Below are 25,494 nucleotides of genomic sequence, written 5' to 3' on the forward strand. Positions count from 1 at the left end.
TGCAATATTCCAGCAATATTGCAAAATCACAGCCTTATATTATGAGCAGTCCCACAATAATATCATACCAGCCCTCATCATAAACAAATTTCTCAATCAAGGGTTTGAATTCCACGTTTTCCTCAATATGACACTTCCCAGAGGTTTTAAACCCGGACTTGTGTTCTTTCCATAGTGGTAGAGTGTGCAAGACTTCTCACACTCACTTTGTACAATCCTATTTGAGGGTGCATAATATCAAGCACTCTTGATTATATTAATGATTGAAGAAATGTGTCCGTGAAACACAATTTGCTTGGGTACCATTCATAATTTATGGCTGGGGTGGGGTGGGAGTATAATGATGATTTTAAGCGGGGTCTCCCATTGGGGAGGTAATGCGAATCAACAATTTTGTACACATGTTCTGGTAGTCATAAAAATATCATAAACATATTAATAAACACATAAGAAAGATGGGAAGTGTATAATGATTTTGTACATGGCAAGTAGGGGGGTACTTGCTTTGTGCATGAATTCTAGTTGGTGTGGTCACACTCACAGTACATGCTTCCCCACAAAAATAAAAAAAAAACCACACATACACATGCACTCATGCAAGCACACACTCTCTCTCAATATCTCACACACATTCTTAATATGATATATAAAACACCATGGACATATGGCTTGGTCGATATACATCAATATCTATGGAACATCAATGTCCACCATGGTATGATATAGAACTAAATACCATATATATGGAAACTGGAATAATGCCATATCTGACCCATTGTGTGATATGTCACACCTTATTAGATTATGGGATCCACCTAGTGCGTGTCATGCATTATTGATCCCATCGGATATAAAACAAATATAAATGTCAAACTGTCTGAATAACAAGGGCGCAATGAAACTGGAGGCTCCTCATTCCTGTGTCCAGTGATGTTAACAATGAAACTGAAGAGACAAGGCAAACAAGCAAAATGAGGAAACAGTTTACTGGTAATATCACATACATTACTTACATGAACAGTAAACATGTGAAACATATTCAATGTGGCTCAAGGGACATGCTCAGTTGGGTTTAATTCATCAAGCTTGAAAGATGATTTATACGACTGAAATAAACAATAAAATACAATATTCCAACGCTGATTAGACCATGACTGTTAACAGGAATGAAAATCTAATACAATTATTACAAATATGATTGCTGTTTATTGCAGATAAAGAAATTCATAATTTTTTTGGTCCATTTTGTTTCTCAGCACGATCTGTGTGACAGCATCTTCCCTGTACCCATGCCATAACATAGCAGCATGTAGACTGCACGTAGATTGCACGATTTTAAAAATACTTATTGTTCAACACATTAACACTATGAGCAAATTCAGTGCATTCAATGTCTTTGCACCATCAAAGTGTATCGGTGTGCAAAATAGTAGCGATGTACCTGCCGTCATGTTAAGATGCTGGCAACGCACATCACCAGCATCACCATAGGCACAGTGACCTTGCTACTCTCAGCCTCATATAGCAGGAATTGCCACATTATGTCTCTGATGGCATCATGCCCATGTCAAGCTTTTATTTCCAGAATTGCCACAACATTTTTGAAGCACTTGCAAATATAATCAGTCTTGTTTTTTTTTCATTTCCAAACATGACTGAATGACACAAGGAACAGATCCTCGAGGAATGAACTGAAAGTCAAAAGATGAACAGATGATGAAAACTATTTTCACAATAGCTCATAGTTTTAACCTGTTTCACTGGCAGAACAAAATAAGTGCAGGCATTAATACTGCAGCATGCTCCCAGTGGCTCTCCGTTTCAGGGTTCAGATGCAACATTCTGTAGTAGTCTTTGGTAATGTATTGGTCCCAGATTGCTTCATACTGCTATGGAATTGCTAGGAATCCATGGAAGTTGACGTCTGCTCATCTCCATCTGCTGTTCGTCTCCTCTGCTGCAGAATGTAACCGATCTTAACCAACCGGCTCAACATGTCAACCAGTGTCTGCTGTGTCTCACCTAAATTCAGAAAAGATAACCATGAGGCTGGTTCTATCATGTTAACTTTATCATTAAATTCAAACAAAAGTAGCTTTTGAAATTAAGTCACAACTAAGCACATCTGACTGATATTTCACATGTAAAATATAATTGGTCATTTATAGTTCATAAAGTGACACATGGTGCTTAGGCTCACTTGTTTTCAAAGTTATGAACCACTAGAAGGATCCCATGCATAGAGAATAAGTGAGCTAACTTGATATATCAAGATGATATACACCAGACATGAACTTCACACATTGTGACCATGTGGGGAATCGAACTCGACAAGCAAACACTTTAATCTCTAGGCCACATACATGGAGGCATCACTGTAATTCATTTAGCACAATGACAAAAAACTGTTTTCATGCTTACAGTAAGACAAACAATATACTGAACAAAAAAAAATATTAATAAATATTTTGGAAGATACTTGATGAAGAGAAGACTGAACAAAACTTTTCCTAAAATCTGTTCCATGATATTCATGATCCTATACTATTTTGCTCAGTATATATTCATGATTCAAGTGATGCAAAATGCTATGGTCACTGAAATGTCACATTGTGTTTCAATCACTACTGATGCTCCTATTATCCCATGAGATGATAAATATACAGAGCAGAAAAAGAAACATAAGTTTCGAAAGAATGAAATCTCATAAAGGAAAGCGCTCATGTTTGTGTCTTGTATTTCCAAGTTTGGCAAAAGACAGAGTTGTGTTTCTTTTGCTGTTCAGTGTATATATACTCGCCAATCCAAATACATGACAGTTGTCTTGTTCTATTACTAGTCTTCAACAGTTTGTAACTAGCTCTGCATAAACACAACAAAAAGTTCATTTATATTTTATAATGAGAAATGCTTCAGAATTATGGCACTTGGGAGGTACCACCTTTAGATTTTCACTTGTCTTCAGAATGGTTTAGTAGTCTCAGACTAGCAGACCAGTGTGAACTTTGAATTCTACATACCCTTGAAATGTGTGTGAAGAGATGGGTGGAGTTTCAGCTTGAACTGGAGTCTGTTGCCTGTAATAACCAGTCCATCCAGCTGTACTTTCTCCAAGACATGCTTCATTTGTTCCACAGCATGTTCCGTCAGGCCCTCCATTGCAGCCTCTATTCCCACAGTAGTAAACTGTTCCTTTGCAGCATACACTGAAGGATTCACAGTTTCAGCAGAAACATGATCATTTTTACCACCACTTGAAAACCTTGGTGATTTGGCAATGGCAAGTTCATTTTGAGTACTCTCTGAAAACAATGCTCCTTCTTCTGGATTATGATGATTGTCAACTTCTGTAAACTTTGGAAGTTTGCCAGTTTCTGAAAAAGCTGCCGCTTGTACAGGAACACCTTTATCATTATCACATACAGGAAACTCTGGAGAATCTGCATCCACAGTTACATCCTTACTTTGAGCTTTAGAGCTTAGATAAGATGATGTAGCATTGAGTCGTGTAGACATACTTTCTATCTCAGGCATAATTGTTTTCTTTCTTTTAACACGTTGGTGAAAAGACTGATGTCTTTTCCTCTTGTTACTTTTCCCCTCTGCAGTTGTCTCTGGCTCCATACTGCTTATATCTACAGCAGTCTCTGGCTCCATACTGCTTACATCTGCCACAGTTACTGGCTCCACACTGCCTCCATAGCACAAATCTGTCCCCTCTGTCTCACCTTGAAAACATCTACTGTTTCCAAAACCGTTTTCCTCAATTTCCTCTGCAATCTGAAGTTGAAGGAAAGAATCAACCATCACCAAATTTGTATCAACATTTCCTCTCGCATCTAACCCTAAATCAGCTGCATTGTCCTTAGACCCTTGATGATGATGAGAAATACTCTTTTCTTCAGGATCTTGATGATGAAGAGAAGTATTTCTTTCTTTAGACCCTTGATGAACAGAGGGTTCTCTTTCCTCTGGATCTTGATGATACTGAAGATCTGTTTCAAGAACCTCTTCAGGAGACATCTGGGCATCCTCCATTTGTACCAAACACTTACCTACATCATTTGAACACTCACGTTTTTCCTCTGACACAGATGAGGACTTTTCTACAGTTTGCTTCTGATTCAGACTTTCCAGATGTAAGTCAAGCTCTGTACAGATTTCAATCTCATTTTCAATACTACTGTTAGAAGTTCCTGGTGACCTGCTATCTCCACCAAGGACTAGATGACTAGAGTTTGACTTATCAGTATCACAAACAGACAATCTTTCACTAGTTTTGCTATCATTAGATTGTCGGTCAGTTCTTGCTGGAGATCCACCTGAACAAGCCAACTCAAATATATCAGAACCCACATCCTCATCCTCATCAGAGATGACAGTGTTATTACATTTTGCCTGCAACAATGGTGTAGCCACTTCTGATTCACCAACAGATACCTCATGTTCAGTGAAGATGTCACTTTCTGTTTCCTTCAAGAACAGTGAAGTCTCTTCTGAGTCGCAAGCAGAGGATGCATCTTTAGGAGAGAAGTTACTTTGGGTTCCCTGCAACAGTGGTGAAGATTCCTCTTTTAATTCAGAACCCATGTCTTCATCTTCAGCAGACACACTACTGTTAGCATTACTCTGTGTTTTTTGTAGCAGTTGTGTAGATTCTTTAACATCATCACCAGTAGCCTCATCATGAGCAATGTTGGATCTTAAATCAGGACTGGAATCATTTTCAGGCACCACAGACCCTGACTCTTTGCTGGGATGACTATCAACAGTCAATGATTTCACCTTGCAAATACCACCATCAGTCCCAGCATCTTTACCATCGCTATCTTCATCAATGGCTTCAGCAACACTGGCCAGTACTGACAAGGAACTGGCAGAGTTATTCCGAGTTACAAGTTTCTTGTAGATATTGGATATAACTGGACTTTTATTTGGAGAGTTCAGTGCTGAAATTGGAGTGCCCATTGATTTATTAGGGGACATATTAGATGGTTCTGTTTCTTTTGTTTCAGTGGATGGAGACACATTAAAGCACAAACCCTGTGCTTCTAAACTTTCAGATGTATCTGTTTTGTATTCTTCATCAACTGAAGATGTCACTTGGGACACCTGCTCTGTTTTTGAATGTATGTTTTTGGCACCCTTAGCAGATAAAGGTTCAGAATGGCATCCACTTCCTGACTGTTCAGTATTACTTGAATTATCTTCTCTACCAACACTGGAATTCTGACTCTGATTTAAAGAAGCTGCAGGACCTGGTCCAACAGAAGTATGTGATTTCCCATCTGATATAGCAGGGTCAACACTGTTTTGGGAACATGCGGAATCAGGGCTGATGGTTTTCATGTTTTCTCTCTCTGCCTTTTCTGGAGATACCACCACCAGACAGTCATTCAGCTCATCAAAGGGACCCAGTGCTGTACATTCATAATGTTCCCCACCTTCGTTCTGGAACACTATCACATGACCACCAGGTTTGGCCACTTCATGCATCTCGTTTGGGGATAAGAAACATTTTCTCTTTGGTGACCCAACAGGAGTGTCTTGGAAGAAGTCGACAGGCATGGAAAGAAGTTTATCCTGTCCATCTGATAAATCTGGTTCTGTTCTGCCAGGACTGTTATCATTCACGGAAAGGGTGTGAGTTGGCACTACAGTCCTAATGTCTTTGCACACTGTCCCTACATTTGTTGGCACAACATCAAGTACTTGCACAAAAGGAGGTTGAGTTGTCTGTTCAGACATGCGTTGCTGCAGGTTTGAACCTTGCTCAAAGGATGTAGGTTGGAAACTCTGGTGACACGAATCATTTGTACTAGTAAATCCAGAATTGTCCATATCACTGGTATGTTCACTCTTAGAAGCCACCTCTCTGATCTCCTCAGCAGCAATACTAAGGATATCAATTTTGTTCTGTGTAACAGTTGGTTGTTTCATGACTCTAAACACAAGTCCACTTTCACTTTTATAATCTGTAAATTTCATGTTTTCCTTTACAAAATAATTACCTCCTGGAATCTCTGACCTCTCACAACAGAAAACAGAATTGGGTGGCATTATTGGACTCCATTCATCTGGGTTTCTTTGTGTCAATCCTGAAATGCACTGAATGCCAGGATCAGAGGGTGTTGCTGAAGTGGTCATATTTCCAACAACCATTTCGTGGCCAGAACCATCAAAGTTCACACACATCTGTTTGGTCATATTTTGAGCAACAGTTTGTGTCTGGCTAAGGTTCCCAATATCTCCTCCACCAGCTAGTGTCTGGACCCCACTTGCATTCACATTCAAACCCCTTTGGTCATTTTGAGCAACAGTCCGAGTCTGACAAAGGTTCCCAACAATTTTCCCACTACCACTAACTTTCTGGCCATCACTTGCATCCAACTTTAACCCCCTCTGCTTGTGTACTTTCAGGCTAGTTTGACCTGCAGTTTGAGGTAGACTGAGGTTTCCGATAATCTTCCCATCACTTCTACAAACAAGTATTTTACCTGTAGCTGCATCCACTTTGACAACAGTCTTGCCTGGTGATGCTTGCATGACTGTGCTTGCATTTGAGTTAGTTGTACTCACTTGGCTTTTAGGGGGTATCAGAGACTTTTCTGTCTCACCACCTTTGGCATCATATGGGAATTCTTCAACATATTTCCCTTGGGCTATTAAAGCAAGAATTTTGTTCTTCTCCAGATATTGTGTGTTGTTCATCTGACCCACTGAAAAACAAGCAATACATCTCAAATTCTGCACAGAACACCAAACTTTGCCATTTACAAGTTCTTGGGGGTATGCCAGTTTTTGGAAGAAATGACATACCATCACTGGAGCCTCCATGAAGCAAAGGTCCAGGCTTTTAACAAGGCTTACAAAATTTTCCCAGGGGAATTGGTAAAGATGCACCAGAAGGTGACGGCAGCTGACATATGTCACATCACCTTTACAGAAGGCTGCCACATTTTTCTCAGCAACTTTTATTTGTCCCATGATAACTGTCTGTAGTTTCCCATCTTCTCTGACAACAAAGGATGTCTGCTCCACCTTCTGCGTCTTGCTTGCATAATTAACCTTGGTCATCTGAGTTTGTAGTACACTTGATGACTCGTTTGCTTGAAAGCATAAGTCACATTCGTACCTCTGAGTTGTTGCTTCAATTGGTCTCTGTTCCACTTGTAAACACACCGGACAGACATAATCTTGAGTCGGATTCAACATAGCGACCTTGCGACATGAATGTCCAAGTGTTAGACTGTACCAAGGACATTGTGAGACTGCAGTGTTAAATGCATCCTGCTGCTGAACAGCCTGAGTTCTGTATATCCACCTCAAGTGATCTAGTGAAACTAACCGTGCATTTGAGGAATCTTTCACTCTTCCTTTCTGCTTGAGAAATTCCACTTCTGTTCCAGCTAAAGGAAGCAAATTTGACTGACTTCGCAACAGAGAAGAGAACTTTGTGAAATTGTGTATCATGTTTCTAGACTTCAGTTCACAAATACTGACATATATTTTACCATTTCGTACAAATGTTATCAGCTGATGTTCTTGTATCAATACAGACCCAACATGAGGGAGCCTTACTGGGAATCCTTGATAAGAGATTGTACATGCCCTTGCCATATCATCAGTGAATGAGGATATCTGACAGTCACAGTAAGGCTGTAGCACCTCTTCTTGCCATGGTATTTCTTTTGTCTCGAAACTCTGTGTGATGCCTGTCTGAAACTGCCCAACCCTTCCCGAGTGATCATCACCAAGTCTATGTTCCACTGGTTTCAGGACAATCTGGTTAGCTTCTTGTTTCCTCCCTGGCTGCTGATGATGTGGCATGGATGAAGCTGTTGCGGTCTCACTATCTCCATGTCTTTGTGTCTTCTGCAAATCATCTGTTTTCACATTTGAATTCATGAACTGAGGACACTGGAAATCACCTGTGTGATCGCCTCGGATATAACTACCAAACTTGTTACCTGACAGTGGAGAAGGTCTCTCCTCCGTTAATGTGGTTCTACTTCCACACTGACTGTTCATAAGTACTTGTTCACCGTTATGAAATGTACTTAGGCAACTAGTACTTGATTCACTCTCTGCTTTACCATCATCTGGATTGTGAATGTTAGCTGTACTGTTCACAGATTTCACACAGTCTCTGTTTGTATGTGACAGTTTTAAGGTCTGAGGTACACTTGACAGAACTGTCCCAGGAACTGGAACTTTATACTGAGAGTACTTACGGCGCCTATGTTTTGAATGTACAACTTGATGGTCGCTTAATTTCAGCATGAATGTATTGGTACTGACACTATCTGGCGCCAGTGATGTGGTTGGAGTTGTATGACTGACCAACACGCAGTGTTCCTTGAGGGTGTTCTGAAGATTCTCATGAGGCACTTTAAAAAGATCATTCATAATCTTCAAGGTCACTCCATCAGCAGTGTTTGGTACTGGTCCAGTTGCGTGTTTTTCAAATATTTTATCCTCAAGGAGAATGGTTTCAGATGATAGATCAGTTTCACGAGCCATATTCCCAGAACTCTTGCAAACTTTGATCGTTCCAAATGACAGTTTTTCCAATTTTCTCTGAACTGCCAGTAGAAAAATCACTTACATTATTCGGGGCCTGAGAGTCTGGGGAACATCTGTTTTGTATTATATGGCCTGAGTTGGCATCAAAGCTAACTCCATTTGCTTTGTACTGTTAAAGCGTGAAATTCTGCTTCTGGTATCTGGCAGGCAATAACACTCATTTATCCTTGATATGGCTTTGTTATTCTTCAGTGACTGTTGAACATTGGTTCATTCAGATGAGGTAGTGGGACATATGTGATTGCCAGCCATTTGCTTGGACTATACAAGCTTCTCTAGCTGTATCTGCCTACATGTTATGAGGCAATCTGTCTGAATGTGGACCAATCTCATCCTGGTACAATTACATTAAAGTTATCTGAAAAAAAGGAAAATATGCTTGTTACAAAACTTATGATAGCCAGACAACTTATTGCCAAAGGAAAAACGATCATGGCTTACAAAACTTTGAAGTTTGAAATGATAACTATGAACTGTGATTTGGAGAGATTACTGTCTCTCTTTACTATTGTGTTCTTTATGGTGTAATATTTATTTAGAACTGAAATTGCAGTGTGACACTTCAACATTTTTAAGGTTATATCAGTGATCGCGGTAGGTTTTGTATGAGTGCGTGCAGAAATATAATTATAAATATGCAGTTCAAATCTTTTGCACGTGAAATTTTCAGTACAATCTTGAATCATGTTCAAATTTATTTTTGTCTATATGTTGTAGTTTTAAGGTACTTTTTAAAACTATGTAGATCAGAATCTATGCATCCAAAACACATGAGCAAAATATTTTTTGCATGGGTTTATTATTTTTAGCATGAAAAACGTATGTTTCTGCATTAACACAAACACTGTATATTTAGAGTCATCACATCTACTGACAAATGTGAAAACTGTGTTGTATAAACATTTTGCCGTGACATAATTTGACATGATGGTTTAGGTGAAACTGCATTGTTTGGGTCTAATGTGGGTTGTTGGTGAATGAATTATGAATGTATAATCAGCAGAGGCTCATATGCCGTACATATATGTAATAAGTTGTATGGAAAGTATGTATGAGCAACCACATATGACATGAATACAAGCAGCTCAGCCCAAACCAGTTTGAAATGGCCACGAAAAATTACAAGTATAAGGACTCACCGGGGGTCATGAGAGGGAGTCATGGACAAGTTTTGGGGAGTCAACTTCAACATGCAACTTTCATCAAGACATCCATTGTGATTGTTTAATAATGATAAAAATACTAGGTAAAGCAAGTCAGGTATTTAATCAGCACTGTGCAGTTCACTGGCAAACAATAAGCTGGTTATAAAATAAAAAGCAAATTACAAGCTTAGATTATCTAAAGCATTGCGTCAACAATGGCCCAAGCTTTTAAATTCGAGATAATTGTGCATCAGAAATGCAGGTTTTCTGCGTCAGGGCAAACACTGCTTGTCAGTCCTTTAAGACTACAATTTAAAGTACATGTACAACTACCATGCCCAAATAAACCTCAACAATGAAAACACTGATAAGAGACTATATAGCATGTCACTGTATACATGGCATAAAAAATCATTAGTTTTTCTACCAATAAACATTACTCATATACATGAAAGAGGCAGAAATCATTTAGCATAACTGCTTTACATGCATGCATAGTTACAACTTGGCATCTTATACACTACTACTGCTACTAGTAATGATCGCAGTGTTTAATTGGGAATGTAGAAGTATCAGCTAGCGACCTGTTATTGCCAACACCTTGTAGCACTTGTGAAGATAGTTTTATTTTACCTCTCGCGGCCGATCACTTTAGTGATGTGTCAATCTGTGAAATACTACAAAAGTACAAATCAAGCTGTCTTCTCAAGCTCAAGGTGTTGGCAATAACTGGTATGCAGCAATGACTGGTTGCTAGCCACTACCTATCAACACACCATCATTTGTGTTTCCTAAGCACCGTATGTTTACAACCATGACAATTGAATGACGTAAATTCCTGGGGAGGATCTTGGATTTTGGAGCAAGTGGGGGTGCACATAAGTCATGAAGTCCAAAGATTAGGGAAAATTAATGCTCCTCGGGAATTTTTATTTTAGGGGAGAAGGGAACAGCACACCAGAAAAGTACTTCAGTATTTTGCATGACCCTAATATTTTGTGTATTGCCCTTGAATTTGTAGTAAGTGGGGTATAGGGGACCCAGATCGCATCCATTAAGTCAGGTCAAAAGACCGACTCAGATTACCAGTGACATATTCTTAACCCAGGGGCTGTTACATGCACACTCCATGATTAGCTTTGATCTGTGATGCGCACCTACAGACCTGCACAAAAAGTATTCAGACACTTGACGTAAAGTCCATGGACTTACATGCTATTTCAGTGTAGCATGAATAATTTTCATGAAGTGAGTTTGAGGTGGATCTTTGTAAAATTTGACTGGCAAATTGGAAATCATCTCTACTATGCGCACATAATTTCAGTTCAATTTTCCAACCACTATTTAACAAATGACATCACATTTATCAACTAATGCATGGTTCCACAATGTACAATCCCATAGGTCTTGTTATAGGAGTTCACAGCACTGTACACATGTTCAGCTTCATTAAATTGAAGCCATTTGATAAATAAGCAACGCAAAATTAAACGGAAATTATATGTGATTGTAGGAAAGATGATTTCCGACAAATGTGCAAAGTTTGACTTGGGTCTTACGAAAATGTAATTCATGAAAATTATTTATGCTACACTAACTTCATATGTAAGTCTATGGAAATTACGTCAAATGCCCTCATACGTTTTGCATGGGTCTGTACACAGTCAAGACATGCATCGTGCAGTCACGGCAATTTTAAGCTCCCATGTTTGAGCACAACTCGAACTGACATATGTGTCCAACAGAACATAACACACAACAATCCCAGATTACATGTTTCATATTATTGATCATCCTAAATCATCACTTAAATACCAAAGTACCACACACACAAAAACACACGTGTTGTCACTGTTGATTTCATATCAGCTGATCCGACACATCACAGTGCTCGATGTACACGCAAACATACAAATTGACATATTCTTCGTTTCGGTAAAACGCATTGTCATATGCGCCGTACTTACCGGTAGCAGATAAAACACAACAATAGAGCATTAAAACACATGCTGTATTTAGTGTAATCAAATAGGTTTGTCGTATCCTTTGACCTCTTGTGTCTCACGGAACAGGTTTCCTCTCCCGCCATGTCATCGAATGGAGAACACGATTATCTCCCTTTACAGAAGACACCTCGTGTATTGTTTAATCATTATTGCACATAACCCGATATATAGTTTTATTTTTATGAATGTTAATTAGAAAGACCAGCTAATAGCTTTTTTTAGTTTTTCCATTACATGCCGAAGCTTGACAGAAGGAATGATATTCAACACATTTTTTAAAGTAAGCGGATAAAGGCTAGCGACCAGTTATCGCCAACTCCTGACTGTGTCGATTGAGAAGACTGTTGATTTGTTTGGTACACATAGACACGTACATCACTAAGGCGTTTGGTAACTAGAGTTAAAACTGAACTGTCTTCGCAAGCGCTTCAACCAGGTGTTGGCGATAACAGGTCGCTAGGGGCTAACGTGTAACGTGGTCGATAGGCCTAAGTTGTTTTACCCCAGAACTTTAGATAACAGCCCCTACCCACCCACCCACAAGCAAAACAAAAAAAAAAGAAGAAGAAAAACAAACCTTACCTAAAGAAATAACTCAGTAACAATACTCCATGAGTACAATGTTTCGTTTAAACATTATCATTACTATGATAGCGGTTTGGCAAATATCCATTTTTGTGTTTTCTATTATTTTCACAAAGTGATGTATATTTGGACATTTCTAATATGAAAAACTAATTAGCGCCATTTCGCCATAAAATAACAAGAAGATTACAACATTATCCGATTTTTTATATTTCCTTTTTATTTCCCCTAACTTTTTGGGGAAAAAACCAAATCCACAGTTGTGCTTCACAGACCAAGTCAAAACGAAATAGTTTTTTTTTTCATATTTGGTGCAAACTCTTACTTTTCCAGTACATGAACCATCAACGACAGGTGCCTGTACGAGTTATCTGCCCCTGTTAATGTCGTTAACACCTAGCGTAAACGGGTCGTGGTGTCAACACGAGAAGTCGTCTAATGACAACTGTCACTGCATTAAAGGGTATTTTCTGACCAGAAACAGTGACAATAATGGACGAACCGATGGAGGATATGCAGCCGGATTCTACTCAAGAAAATCAATCCTCAGAAACGACACGGAAGGCGTGTGCTCCCCTCTTGAGGCCAGGGAGTATGGGTAAGATTAGGGATGACTCGTGGGCTAGATTTACGACTTGACTATCAATCGTGTCGAAGCTTAGAGACACGCTTAATTAATGTAATTGAAGTTTATATTAATGGTTGTCAGTACATATGTGTTATGAGTTGTCGTATCAAATTCACCCGTAACATCAGATTTCGAAAGATAACTATTAGATCTAACTATTTCTCGTTTCAAAACAGCCTGTTCAGCCTGTAAATACCACGAGGCGCTTTTATCCCTTCAGTGTCCCAGTACCTTAATGGTTAAATATGACCCAACCAATAAAACTGAGGACATAACTTCAGCAAGTACATGGGATGTTATTACAAATAGCAACATTTATATAGCCAGACATGTGTTAGTGGGTCCATAAAAGAGATTACCTACACCTGCTCAGAAGCCTATGTGTTCAGCTACAAGACAGCAGTTCATGTCATTGAAAAGTCCCCACTTCATAGGTTCTGCACCGTGTTAATAGTAAATCTCTGTACATTTTTCAACCAAAGCATCACACAATATTTTTTTAGAGAATCGGTTAAAGCATGTATGAAGTTTTGTAGACTAACAGCTAGTCTCTGAAATAAACATATTTCACTGAAAAAATGTTCATAGTGAAAAAAAATTAATATAATGGGGAGTAGTGCACTTTACCGGGCGCGCTTTTTCCGATTTTTTTCGCTGTGCTGGCGGGGCTCGAACGCTCTCAGCAGGGGTCGTGGGATTCTAATTAGACAAATTAGTGGACACGCTACCTCGGGACCACCGGTGCGATCACAGTTAGTGCTCGTTTAACGGGTCATTACCCCACTAGCTCTGCGCATGCGCAGTGAATGAAAACAAACTATTATGGTTTGTTTTCATTTACTGCGCATGCGCAGAGCTAGGCCCCGCCTACCCATTCATCAAAGCGAGAAGCCACACCTAGGCATTGTTTTCAAGATGTTGTGCAGCCAATCCAGCGAAGCTATGATATATGATGACGTTTATCGTTCGACTTTCGATTCGTGGATGGATATATGGATATAATCGCATCTAAGGTTTGCCAACCCTAACCTTTACTCACTAACCCTAAGGATCTAGAAGGGGGGTCCCTAACCCTAAAGATCTAGAAGGGGGGTCCCTAACCCTAAGGATCTAGAAGGGGGGTGTCCCTAACCCTAAGGATCTAGAAGCGGGGGTCCCTAACCCTAAGGATCTAGAAGCGGGGGTCCCTAACCCTAAGGATCTAGAAGGGGGGTCCCTAACCCTAAGGATCTAGAAGGGGGGTCCTTAACCCTAAGGATACATCAGCGCGGTAAAGTGAGACAGTTCAGTAGCACTATAGCGCGCTCATTAGCGAGCGCTCAGCAGTCCCGGGTCGCGCGCCTGGTAAACTGCACTCTAGCCATATAATGAAATGGAGCCCTAAGACTGTCTTCGTTTTCAGACAAAGCTATGGAAATCTAGACTTGCCACATTTTCTTGACTTGCGTGCTGTTTCTTGGATATATATACTTCAGGGTCTCTACGACAGACTAGAAGTTTTATAATTGTCTCTCTAGTTAAAGATAAAATCTACTCAGACTTCTATTCACAACTGTTATATCTACCTTCATTGACAAATGGGATACTTTATGTAATGAATACTTTTCAAAAGAAAATAGAAACCTAACTTTCCAACCAATTTAATTCTGAGATTGCTGTTACTGGAACCATAACATAGTATATATTAAAGTATGTAGTAAACAGGATCTGTGCAGACAGCATCACTGTGAAATACTTAAGCTCCAAATGTATTGCAACACAAATATATTTATATTATATATTGCAATAAATTTATTTGCCAATACACAGACCTTCCAGTTTGAATAAACGACCTCCAACTTCGCACTTAAATTATAGTTGCAATATATGTTGTAGTTGTGAATGTGATAATGAATTTGTAATCATGGCTTGTATTTCACAGACCATGCAACAAGATACTAGAGAACTTAAAATAGCACTTTTAGCAATATTGTAATTACACTGCATTGCAAATGTTGAATTCTTCTGAATTAAGGGAAAAAAGTAAGTAATCAATAAGATACTAATGATATGAGTATATAAGCACAACTAGATGCTAATTGTGAGATGACCACAATACTGACAATGTAACAAACAAGCATGCAGCTTATTCTGTACAGCTCTGGTTAACTTGTTAGGTGTTAGAAAGTCAGTTACAACATGCATTATATAAACATATAAATATGTATTTTCATATATTATTTGCATGTTTTTCAGTTTCATCACATGACTAAGTTGCACTTAACAGCAAAGAGGTGATTAACAAAACAAAAGTAGGAATGATCTTCCCTGTCATGGCCTTGAAAGGAGGGTGCAGTTTATGGGTGCTTCTCTTTCAAAGCAGTGCACTGATTCAGTCATCACTGGTTATACAGGATTCCTGTTTTCACCTAATATGTTTCTTTTCCTGGTGGCTCAAATTAAGTGGTCAAACCCAGTCCTTTATGGCAGGGTTTGGTGGTGCTATTTAGGGTCCCAGGTACGTTTCTGTACATTTACTCTGGCTAGGGTATGTCTCTGTGTACAGAAACAAGGTCATACCAATGATCGCAGTTGATTCTTCATCTTTGTCATACCAACGATCACAGTTGATTCTCCTCCCTTGTCATAGTAATGATCACAGTGGATTCTCCTTCCTTGTCGTACCAATGATCACAAGTTGATTCTCCATCTTTGTCATACGAATGATTACAAGTTCCATCTTTGTCATACCAGTGATCAGAGTAGATTCTCCATCTTTGTCATACCGATGATCACAGTTGATTCTCCATCTTTGTCATACCAGTGATCGCAGTTGATTCTCCATCTGTCATACCAGTGTTCACATTTGATTCTCCCTCTTTGCCATACCAATGATCACAAGTTGATTTTCCATCTTTGTCATACCAATGATTACAAGTAGATTCTCCATCTTTGTCATACTAGTGGTCACAGTTGATTCTCCATCTTTGTCATACGAATGATCACAAGTTGATTCCCCATCTTTGTCTTACCAATGATCGCAGTTGATTCTCCATCTTTGTCATACGAATAATCACAGTTGATTCTCCATCTCTCATACCAATGATCACAGTTGATTCTCCATCTTTGTCATATGAATGATCACAAGTTGATTCTCCATCTTTGTCATACCAATGATCACAAGTTGATTCTCCATCTTTGTCATACCAGTGATCACAGTTGAGTCTCCATCTTTGTCATACGAATGATCACAAGTTGATTCTCCTCCCATTTCAAACCAGTGATCACAGTTGATTCTCCATCTTTGTCATACCAGTGATCACAGTTGAGTCTCCATCTTTTTCACACCAATGATCACAGTTGATTATCCATCTTTGTCATACCAGTGATCACAGTTGATTTTCCATCTTTGTCATACCAATGATCACAGTTGATTTTCCATCTTTGTCATACCAATGATCACAAGTTGATTCTCCATCTTTGTCTCTTCCAGTGATGATGACATTGACTCCAGAAGATTATCAAAATGAGTACTGGCCGAAGCTGCAGGGTGCCATCGCTCAACTCCTGACCATGGACCCAGGCAGTTACATCCCCATATCATATGAACAGATGTACAGGTAGAGGTTTATGTAGTGTCAGGGCAATTATTTTTTGTCATCTTCCACACTGAAACTAGTGAAAGTCTAGTCTCTGTTTTTGTACAGGCCTGGCTGGAATTAAGAAGAACTTTGTATTTTGTCTTCTAATGAATCTGTGCACAGTCCAAATATCATTATATGATGAAATCTCTGAACTCTTTACAAACATAATATTGACTGCTATTCAAATTTCAGTCGATTGCTGAAAGCAGCTTAATGCCAATTTTATCACTCACTCATGCACTCACTGTAGTTTCTTACATGATTCCAGGGATATCATAATCTGGACATTATTTTGAAGTGTCCAGCTGTGTGCATAGTTTCCTGTTCCTGTGTTGCAGTTGCGTGTACAAGTGTGTTTGTAAGCAGTTCTCTGAGAGGCTGTACTCCGACTTGCTGGCCCTGATGACATCGCACGTCCAGATGCTCAATACACAACTTGAGGGCAATGTAAGTTGAATTAACTGCCCCTAGCTAGCCTGTGATTACAAGTGATGTGCTGAAAGTCAAATACTACTATAATTTACTTGTCTGTGGTAGGAAATATATTACATGTACCAACCAGCCCTAAGTTTGAATTTCATAAAATGTAAATGAATTTCATTACATTTCACAATACTTTTCAGTAGATAACAGTAGAAATGTACAATAACCCTAATTGATTTCATTTTATTTTTAAGACAGGTGTACAGAGATCCCTAAAGGTATTATGTGAAATCTCCTCTATTTCTTGTGTATAATGTTTCAGATGGAGGATTCCAAAAAATTTATAGAATGTTTCTCGTTCACGATGCACCAGTATCTTCAAGCACTGGCTGTCATTGTCCCCATCTTTAACTATATGGTGAGTAATGCTCCCTTCCTCCATCAGTGGCATGATATTGAAGGGCTCAGTTTAGTGCTTTGTTACTTGCACTTGTGCCATCCAGTATTGCAGATTCCAACCTAGTTGTTACTCTAACATGCACCAGGTGCCAGTACATTTTCGAGTGAGTAAACTTCTGAATGAACATCTAAATAGTTCAACAGCATATTTCTCTCATTACATATTGAAATAATACCACTGCAACTGGAATTTGGCTGGTGCAACTGGGTTTTCATCTTAGGCTGGACCTGGTGCAAGTAGGTTAACATGTCTTAAATCGAGCCCAGGGCCCACTTGCACAAAGCGATCTTAGCGCTACAACTATCTTAAGCCTATACTGGAGAATGGGAGTTACAATCATTGTAGTGCTAAGATCGCTTTGTGCAAGTGGGCCCTGTTTTTTTGTGGAATAACTGTTTGTAATGCATGCCTACTTCAGTGGCATGATATTGGGATGGAACAACTGTGTGTACTACATGCAGCAGTAATAAAGAATAAATTTAGAAATATTGTGTGGGTTACAATAGGCTGTTTAGAAATAATGTTACTTGGAGATCATCATCAATTTGCTTGGCTTTATTTCAGAATCGGTTTTATGTTGAGAACAAGTTAAAAAAGGATTTGAATGAGGAATTGCGGCGACTGTTTCGAATCCATGTGGCGGACCATCACATCAATACCTTACTGCGTAAGTTCATAGTCAGTTTGAACAAGGTCAAGGACACTAAGTAGGTTCTGGAAAGGTCAAGGACATTGTCAGTTCTAACAAGGTCAGAGATGCTTTGTCTTTGGAAGAATGTTTGCTTAATCATTGAAATGTAATGTAAAGTTGGTATCTTGTCTTCCTTTACCAGCGTCATTAGTGACCTGCTACTCTGTGTACCACAAATTGTTAATCCGTCCTATAATACTCATCATTCTTCAGCTCTGTTGGAGGAAGTTAGCTGCCAACCATTTGCCATTGCACCACCCGTGATGGCTAACCTCATGAGAAATCTTCACTCATTAAACTCAGGTAATGAGCTTTCAGAGCTGTTTGTGTTACACAGAGAGTATTTGCCGATTAGCAACATAAAAGTGTTGCATAAGACAGCTGCCTTCAAAACATTATGCTTATAACTGGATGGATATCATCCAGGAAATGTCACAACCATAGGTAGCTACAGGTCAGCAGATCACTCATCCCACTGAAACCCATGTTTGATTCCTCACATCTTCACTAAAATCCACTCTGTCACAAATGCTATGAGATGTCTCAACTCATGGTAGTCAGTTGTTTATTCAAATAGTGTTCTTCCCGTTGTCTGTGTTATTCAGTTGTTTGTTTTTTTTGTTTCGGATGTAACAGATGTACGCAAATGGTGACTACATTCATCAATATTTAGCAGATCACTGTCTCATGACTGGTGCTTTCTGGTTTCAGAATATGTGAGATTAAAACCTGCATTATTTGCTAAGTTCATACCCAGTGTTCTTCCACCGACCTCTGTGGCCGATTTAGAGAAATATATCGACGAGGTGCAGCAGATGCAGAGAGATATTCACCTACTACCAGACTTCGCACAGTGAGTAGCTAGGAAGAGAAAATATGTAACCATGTTTGGAGAATATAAACATATTGCTATACTGTTTCTAAACATTACTGCATCCCTGACTTCCCAAGAAACATATTGTTGATGAACAGAACACATGTTGTAGGCTGTAAAACTGAATGATCTATTATCGTTTTGAAGCAGTAAGTACAGGGATTTATTAAGAAATGTGTGTTTGAATGGTTCTCTTATATGATTATTCTTGACTATGCTTATATGACAATGTTAATCTGGAAAGACATTGCATAGTTCAACATGGTAGCTACAAAGCTAGAGTTAGTAAGGGTATGGTGAAAAACACTTAAAATCTTGTACAAGTTATTAGGTTAAGACAATTGACTGATGTAGTCCTGATTGACAAGTACTGAATTTAGTTCTCGTTGCTTCAGTTGCTACTGAATAATAGAACACATAAACCCAGAAAAGGTTCTTGTCTTTTGTAGTAGGTCTTGCTACGAACAGTACGCCTTATTTTTCTTAGTCAGCATAAACTCTGTAAATGGTATGGCTCATTTTGTCATGAGTGAGTGAGTTTACTTTATGGCACACTCAGCAATATTCCAAGTGTATGGCTGCAGTCTGTAAATAATTGTGTCTGGACTAGACAATCCAGTGATCAACAGCATGAGCATTGAAATGATAAAGATGGCAAATGGTTTGCCACGGAGACACTGTGCGGATGTTTCCAAAAGTGAATATTCTCACCATACTGAGAGCAGGCATCATGATGGCAATGTACCACATAGTTTTTGTGTTACTCAGAATAGGCCTACAAAAGTCATATGGACAACTTCTGTTGCAGCCATGATCAGAGCCGGAAGAGGGGTTGTGAGGAGGACATCTCTGTCAACTGACACTAGGTGGGTACCTTACAATACACACAAGATGGGTACCAATCAATACAAACAAAGTTGGGTACCATACATTACACAAACGATGGGTACCATACAATACACACAATGCTGGTAACATACAATACAGTGGGTATTTAACAATGCTCAACTGGTACCTCACATCACACTGTTGCTGGGTTGTACACAACACATATATGTCAAATATGCTGTAATGTAAAAGGACAACTTTATGGTAACCAGGAATTGGTTAGAGACAGCAACGTCCCTAGTACAAAATTGTGCGCCCATCTCAGAGCACTATTTTCAGTTATTCTGTAAACTTATTTCTGTTAAAATCATTTTCCTGATTGTTAATATTTGTTTTTAAAAACATTTTTTCAGAATCCCAAGATCAAGCAGTAATTCCCTGTCAACCTTTTGGGGTTAAACAGAACACCCCAATGAACAATTTTTGATGAGGAGACTGGATATGTCTGTTACTTCTCAGAGGGTAGTTGTTTGCTTGGACTTGAAGTGTCATCATGCAGGAATTATATGCAAACTAAAATCCCCTAATAATTCAAGGTAAACGAAGAGAAAATCCAAGATGTGAAAGAGACAGTGGAGTCTTTGTGTTGCTTCTGTTGGAGATAATAGTCATGTGTTGTAACCTTAACCCTTTGGGATGTATGAGATTGCCTGCATCATCTCAAGTGTTGTGTTCTTGACTGAGGCAGAGTTTGTGATATATGAGATTTCCAGGACCATCTCATGTGTTTTGTGTCTTTACTGGGACAGAGTTTGAGATGTGGGAGAGTTTGGTGGGAGCGTTTGGTAGACAAACACTAAGTTGAGTGACCTTGACCCAGGAAGAAAGGGCACATGAGAAAAGTTGCGAGCCACAGTGCTTAGTGACCCTTTGCGTGTACGGTACATGTCAAGGTTCTCCAACCACAACATTTTAGTGTCAGTGTGTTGTATCCACACCTTTGTGGATTGTGTTTTTAATTCAGAGTTAGGTAATCTTGGCTGTTCTGAAGCCAGGGGGAATTTTGTTCAGTGTACGGCACTTTGATGAAGCCTGGGACACGAAACAGGCCTCAGGACACAATTAATTTTGTGTATAGTTTGTACAGGGTTGTGTCCAAGATCAGGGCTTTGAACCCAATTTCAACACGACATGCTGTTCATAGCTTTTGAGTCATCATTTGCAAGGATATGCCCATCTTAGATTGGAACCCAAGTTTCCGGGTATGCTGATCAGACTTTTGTCGGTTGGAACCCAGGTTTGTAAGGATATTATGGTCGCAGGTTTGGACCAAGGTTTGCCAGGGTATGCTGGTAGGTTTGGACCAGGATATGTCAGTTGTAAGTCTGCTCCAGTCTATATCTCTTACTTACAAATTGGCTTACCTCACATCTCACTACAGTTATTTGACTAGAGACCTAGGGTAGACATAAAACCCAGCAGTCTCAGTCTATATTATCTTGAAAACTATACCAGATGTAAATATCACGACTGGATGTATCGGTTACCAGTGTGTTGATTAAAGATAGAGAACCTAACTTTCTGTTGGAGAACATATTCTAATTGACTATTTGAGCAGGTTTTGTACTGTTGGTGGCTGGATGGATGAGCATGTCACGGTCTGTCTGTAAGGTAGTAAATTGTGTGTTTGTCAAGTGGATATCACTTTGATGAAATCGGGATCAGGGTATGTGTTGCTGTTGTTTTGGCCCCCATCTGGGATTGGGAGTCCTTATGTACCTTTGAATAGGAATGTCAAGCCCAGTTAACATGTTGTGGGGTTAGAGGGTAAATTCTTGCTGTTTTAACATTTACTTGTCACCATTGGTCGCGTGTATAAATTGTGTCTAAGTATTTTTGTCTGAATTATGTCTAGTAATTGACTTAATTGATGCACAGAAATTTCATTTTGATTCAATGGGTTTAGACTAAAGGTTCAAATGAGAGGATTCTTAGGCATCGAATACTCACTAATGTTTGAATGTGAGCCGCATGTACATCAGCATTTTAAGCACAAAAGAAATCAATATCTTTGGGCAGCACTCTTTCTCTTTTTGAATTCAATTGTGCAAAATATATGTCACTTTGGCTAGCATATCATGCATGGTGTCTCAAAATGATACATGACCTCTTCAAACTGTGAATGATGTCATTGATCTGTGTTTTAAAACATTTGATAATGTCAAACAATGTCTCAAACAATGCATGACATCATCAAACAGTGGCACAAACAAGGCAGGACATCATCAAACAGTGGCGCAAACAAGGCATGACATCATCAAACAGTGGCGCAAACAAGGCATGATATCAATAAACAATAAATGATGCCATTGAACTGAGTCATCAAAGCATGATGTCATTGAAAAGTGTTATCATTTGATGCAAGACATTAAACAATGTCCAGCAATGCATGACATCATCAAACAATGAATGATGTCACTGGACAGTTGCATCAAACATTGCATAACATCAAACCATGATTTCAAAGTGTGATGTCTTTGAACATTGTTATTAAGTGTGTGGGCATGAATCAGTGAATGATATCATTGAGTAATGTCACATGATGCAAGACATCAAACAATGCCAGACAGTGCATGGCCAGAAATGATATGAAAGTTTTTTCTTTTCCCATCACAAATGGAAAATACAAACCAGTTATTTGCTGGACACTTTTATGTGCAGATCATGTTCCCACTCCCATGGTAGAGACACTTCAGAATGTGAAACTCTGCTGCTGGTTTTGGACATGTGACTGTGAGTTACTGCTGTGAAAATACTGCTTGAATTCCTATTGTTAATATCTAAATGTTACCTTAGCATAATCATGAAAAGGCAAGGCCAGATTTCAATTTTACTTTATGGATCCACCATCTTATTAATTCACAGTTAAAGAGGCACAGTACAAAGCAGGTAATAGTCATTGTTTTTGTTCAGATCTGATATCAATGAGCTGTGATTCATGATCTGTCAACACCACGCTAGTGGGCACCATCAAGAGAAGCTACAGTCAGCTGAACATGTGTTCAGGTCTCACATATGTATGGTTTGGTGCCATAAGGGCACCATTATACAAAACAGCCTCAACGCTATAACAGTTGTAAGTCTATGTTAATGTATTGTCACCTTAGCCTTAAGACTGCTTTGAACAGTGGCACCCAGGGGGAATGGGTTTCATCAAAGGACGTAAGGATGAACATTATTTGGCCAGATCCACCCCAGCATCAATGTTTTATTGCAGCCAGACAGAACCTGTGTCACTCTTGGCTCATATTTAACTGGATCTTGAAACACTGATTAAAGTATCACTAGTGCGACTCGCTCTTTGCCATTACCACATTAGGGAAAACTGTCCTTCCCAACAGAACTATCAGGATGTAAGAAACACCTTTGTGTTGGCTGTACTATAGTGTGTATATGTGTGTAAATAATGTGCCATTATGCTGTATATATACAAGTGTAGCTTGTGTAAACATACCTGTAACCTTGTACATTATCGTAGCGTTTACCTTGACCCATAGCTGTAGATCAGGTGATGTGTAGTATTAGCTTGAGATCACATCCACTAACACCATGTCTACTGGAGTATCATAACATACTAGCTTGTTTACTGAATAATGTTGACAATACTTTGGATTTCATGCTGGTCAATGTAAAAATAATTTTATCTGTTTATAATTTAATCCAGATCCATTGAATGTGGCTAAATATAATGACTTCAGAGTCCTTTACTTGCACTGGGAATTTAATGGTCACAATGACTGCTGTGCTAAGGGCAGCTCTGAAATGGCATTGAAGAAAGCTGCCAATAATTATCTCAAGAACCCCATTGGCTTTACTGCATTGGAATGGGTTACCATGGTTTCGTAACTAATTTGCATGTCTACCTTTGTGGCCATCTTGAACCTGTGTTCATCTTACTCATGGCTGCCTTGAACTTCAACACACAGGCTTATAATGATTTTTCTTTTTTCTACCAGACCTGATTATCTGTATACATAAACTTTAGAAATATATTTTGCTTTGAAGAATATTTGTTTGGATAGAATGATCATGAAAGACATTCTATATCCCCTTTGATAAAATACTGGTGATGGAATCTTTGTTTAAAGTTTTGTTGGAGAAAGGCAACAGGGTGTTACAGTTGGTTATAAACTGGAGTACATCTAGTGAAGGGGTCGTATCATTTCTATGTTTGGTTGGATTGGTTTTCATTACAAAGAATGTCCATTATTTCCGTTCTTCGATCCCAGTGAGACATTCACTCATACCATATTGTATTTGCTGTATGTATTCAGTCACTTTAATGGGAATAATGGAATCGTTTTTGTTCTGAAAGTTATACTTTAGTTTCAGTGGAGCAATAAATTAGCATTCTCTTCTTGTTTACTGTATAGTGTTACCAAAGTCTCTTTCCATGTTTAAATTGTTTCCAATGCAAAACCCTTTGTGCTTATTATTTTAGTGTTTTCTATGTCAGTTTCAACTTCCGTTGATTTAGGAATCAGTTCTTTTACAAATTTAGTAATTCATTGCCTATAATTTCCTTGATCATTTTTGCTTTTGTTAAAGTGTGGGAGTTAAGATAGCAGGAAGCCGTAGTGCTGAGAGAAGGTCTCCCAAAAGATCCAATTTCATTCTCTTATAAAGAGAACAATTACCTTATGAATGCCCTGACTTGTATAATCCTTCGATTTAGAAACACATGAATTACACAGCAGTAATACTTCAAATATGGTTATTTTGAGAAGCCTCCAAAGCATTTACTCTCATTATTTACAGGGTTTGGATATGAGAGAGTGACTGTATTCTTCTATGAGTTCTGTGGGTTTGCTTTAATTGCAAGATTATTGAATCATCAGTTTTCATATGTTAGTATTTGTATTTCCGGATACAATATTACTGTGTGAAATGATTCTTTATTAACTCTGGGTCTTCAAAAGGATGGTTTCTAAGATACTTGTAGTCAGTCTGTCATACTTACTGGTATGCACTTGTTTCTCTTGAAACAATGACAGTATGTTGCTTTGTTCATAGTTTGTGTACAGGATTGTCAATATACAAGTTGTTATTCTTTGCAACATGATATTAAATGACTTAAATATTGTCTCTGTTTAGTTGTCTTTTCAAGTTCTTGTTTACAGTTTTCAACACATACATCACTGTGATGTTAAGGGCACAACCGGTCCATTTGTACAAGAAACCACAATTGTCTGAGAGTTGTGTCCCTTTGTTCTGTCAGAAAATTAAGATCCCAGATTTGCAGCTTAGGCGTGTCAGCTACGGAAGCGTAGTGGGGCCACGGTGAAATATTTTTTTAGTCTCGTTATCTCCTACGTAGGACTTACTGTCCCCTACGTAGGAGATGATAAGTGCTACGTAGGTGATAATAAGTTCTACGTAGGTGATAATAAGTTCTACTAGGTGATAGTAAGTCCTACGTAGGAGATACTACGTCCTACCTAGGAGATAGTGTCAGTTAGTATCCCCAACGTAGGACTTTGTATCTCCTGTAGGAAATGATCGATATATATTAATATACATTAATCTGAAATGGTTAACTTAGCTCCCCCAGACACAGAAACCATTTCCTTTTTGACTGTTTCAGT

General features: G+C 38.8%; 2 protein-coding genes across 2 annotated transcripts; one reads left to right on the plus strand and one right to left on the minus strand.

The window, feature by feature from the left end:
* Nucleotides 1-970: 970 nt before the first annotated feature.
* On the minus strand, nt 971-11,846 carry LOC137265531 (serine-rich adhesin for platelets-like). Its single transcript, XM_067800948.1, has 3 exons — nt 11,699-11,846; nt 3,021-8,944; nt 971-2,022 (listed from the first exon to the last, which is right to left on the minus strand). Exons 2-3 carry the CDS (start codon nt 8,521-8,523, stop codon nt 1,901-1,903), a joined length of 5,625 nt encoding a protein of 1,874 aa, XP_067657049.1. The 5' UTR covers nt 8,524-8,944; nt 11,699-11,846; the 3' UTR covers nt 971-1,900.
* An 870-nt stretch (nt 11,847-12,716) lies between these two features.
* Nucleotides 12,717-24,991, plus strand: LOC137266008 (CDK2-associated and cullin domain-containing protein 1-like). Its single transcript, XM_067801508.1, has 9 exons — nt 12,717-12,920; nt 16,423-16,549; nt 16,912-17,020; nt 17,319-17,414; nt 18,021-18,123; nt 18,361-18,450; nt 18,859-19,000; nt 19,830-19,887; nt 20,263-24,991. Exons 1-8 carry the CDS (start codon nt 12,815-12,817, stop codon nt 19,879-19,881), a joined length of 825 nt encoding a protein of 274 aa, XP_067657609.1. The 5' UTR covers nt 12,717-12,814; the 3' UTR covers nt 19,882-19,887; nt 20,263-24,991.
* The last annotated feature ends 503 nt before the right edge of the window (nt 24,992-25,494 follow it).

Source organism: Haliotis asinina, chromosome 15 (genome assembly GCF_037392515.1).
Source record: "Haliotis asinina isolate JCU_RB_2024 chromosome 15, JCU_Hal_asi_v2, whole genome shotgun sequence".
In the NCBI taxonomy this organism is placed as follows: Eukaryota; Metazoa; Mollusca; class Gastropoda; order Lepetellida; family Haliotidae; genus Haliotis; species Haliotis asinina.

What these genes read in the sequence shown, in the direction of transcription:
- LOC137265531 (XM_067800948.1), bottom strand. Translation starts at nt 8,523, where the DNA reads ATGGCTCGTGAAACTGATCTATCATCTGAAACCATTCTCCTTGAGGAT. An exon ending in TCTTCACACACATTTCAAGG is followed by an intron (nt 2,023 to 3,020) that starts GTATGTAGAATT and finishes TTCTGAATTTAG; the next exon opens with GTGAGACACAGCAGACACTG.
- LOC137266008 (XM_067801508.1), top strand. Translation starts at nt 12,815, where the DNA reads ATGGACGAACCGATGGAGGATATGCAGCCGGATTCTACTCAAGAAAAT. An exon ending in TCTTCACTCATTAAACTCAG is followed by an intron (nt 18,451 to 18,858) that starts GTAATGAGCTTT and finishes TTCTGGTTTCAG; the next exon opens with AATATGTGAGATTAAAACCT. An exon ending in CTACTACCAGACTTCGCACA is followed by an intron (nt 19,001 to 19,829) that starts GTGAGTAGCTAG and finishes CTTCTGTTGCAG; the next exon opens with CCATGATCAGAGCCGGAAGA.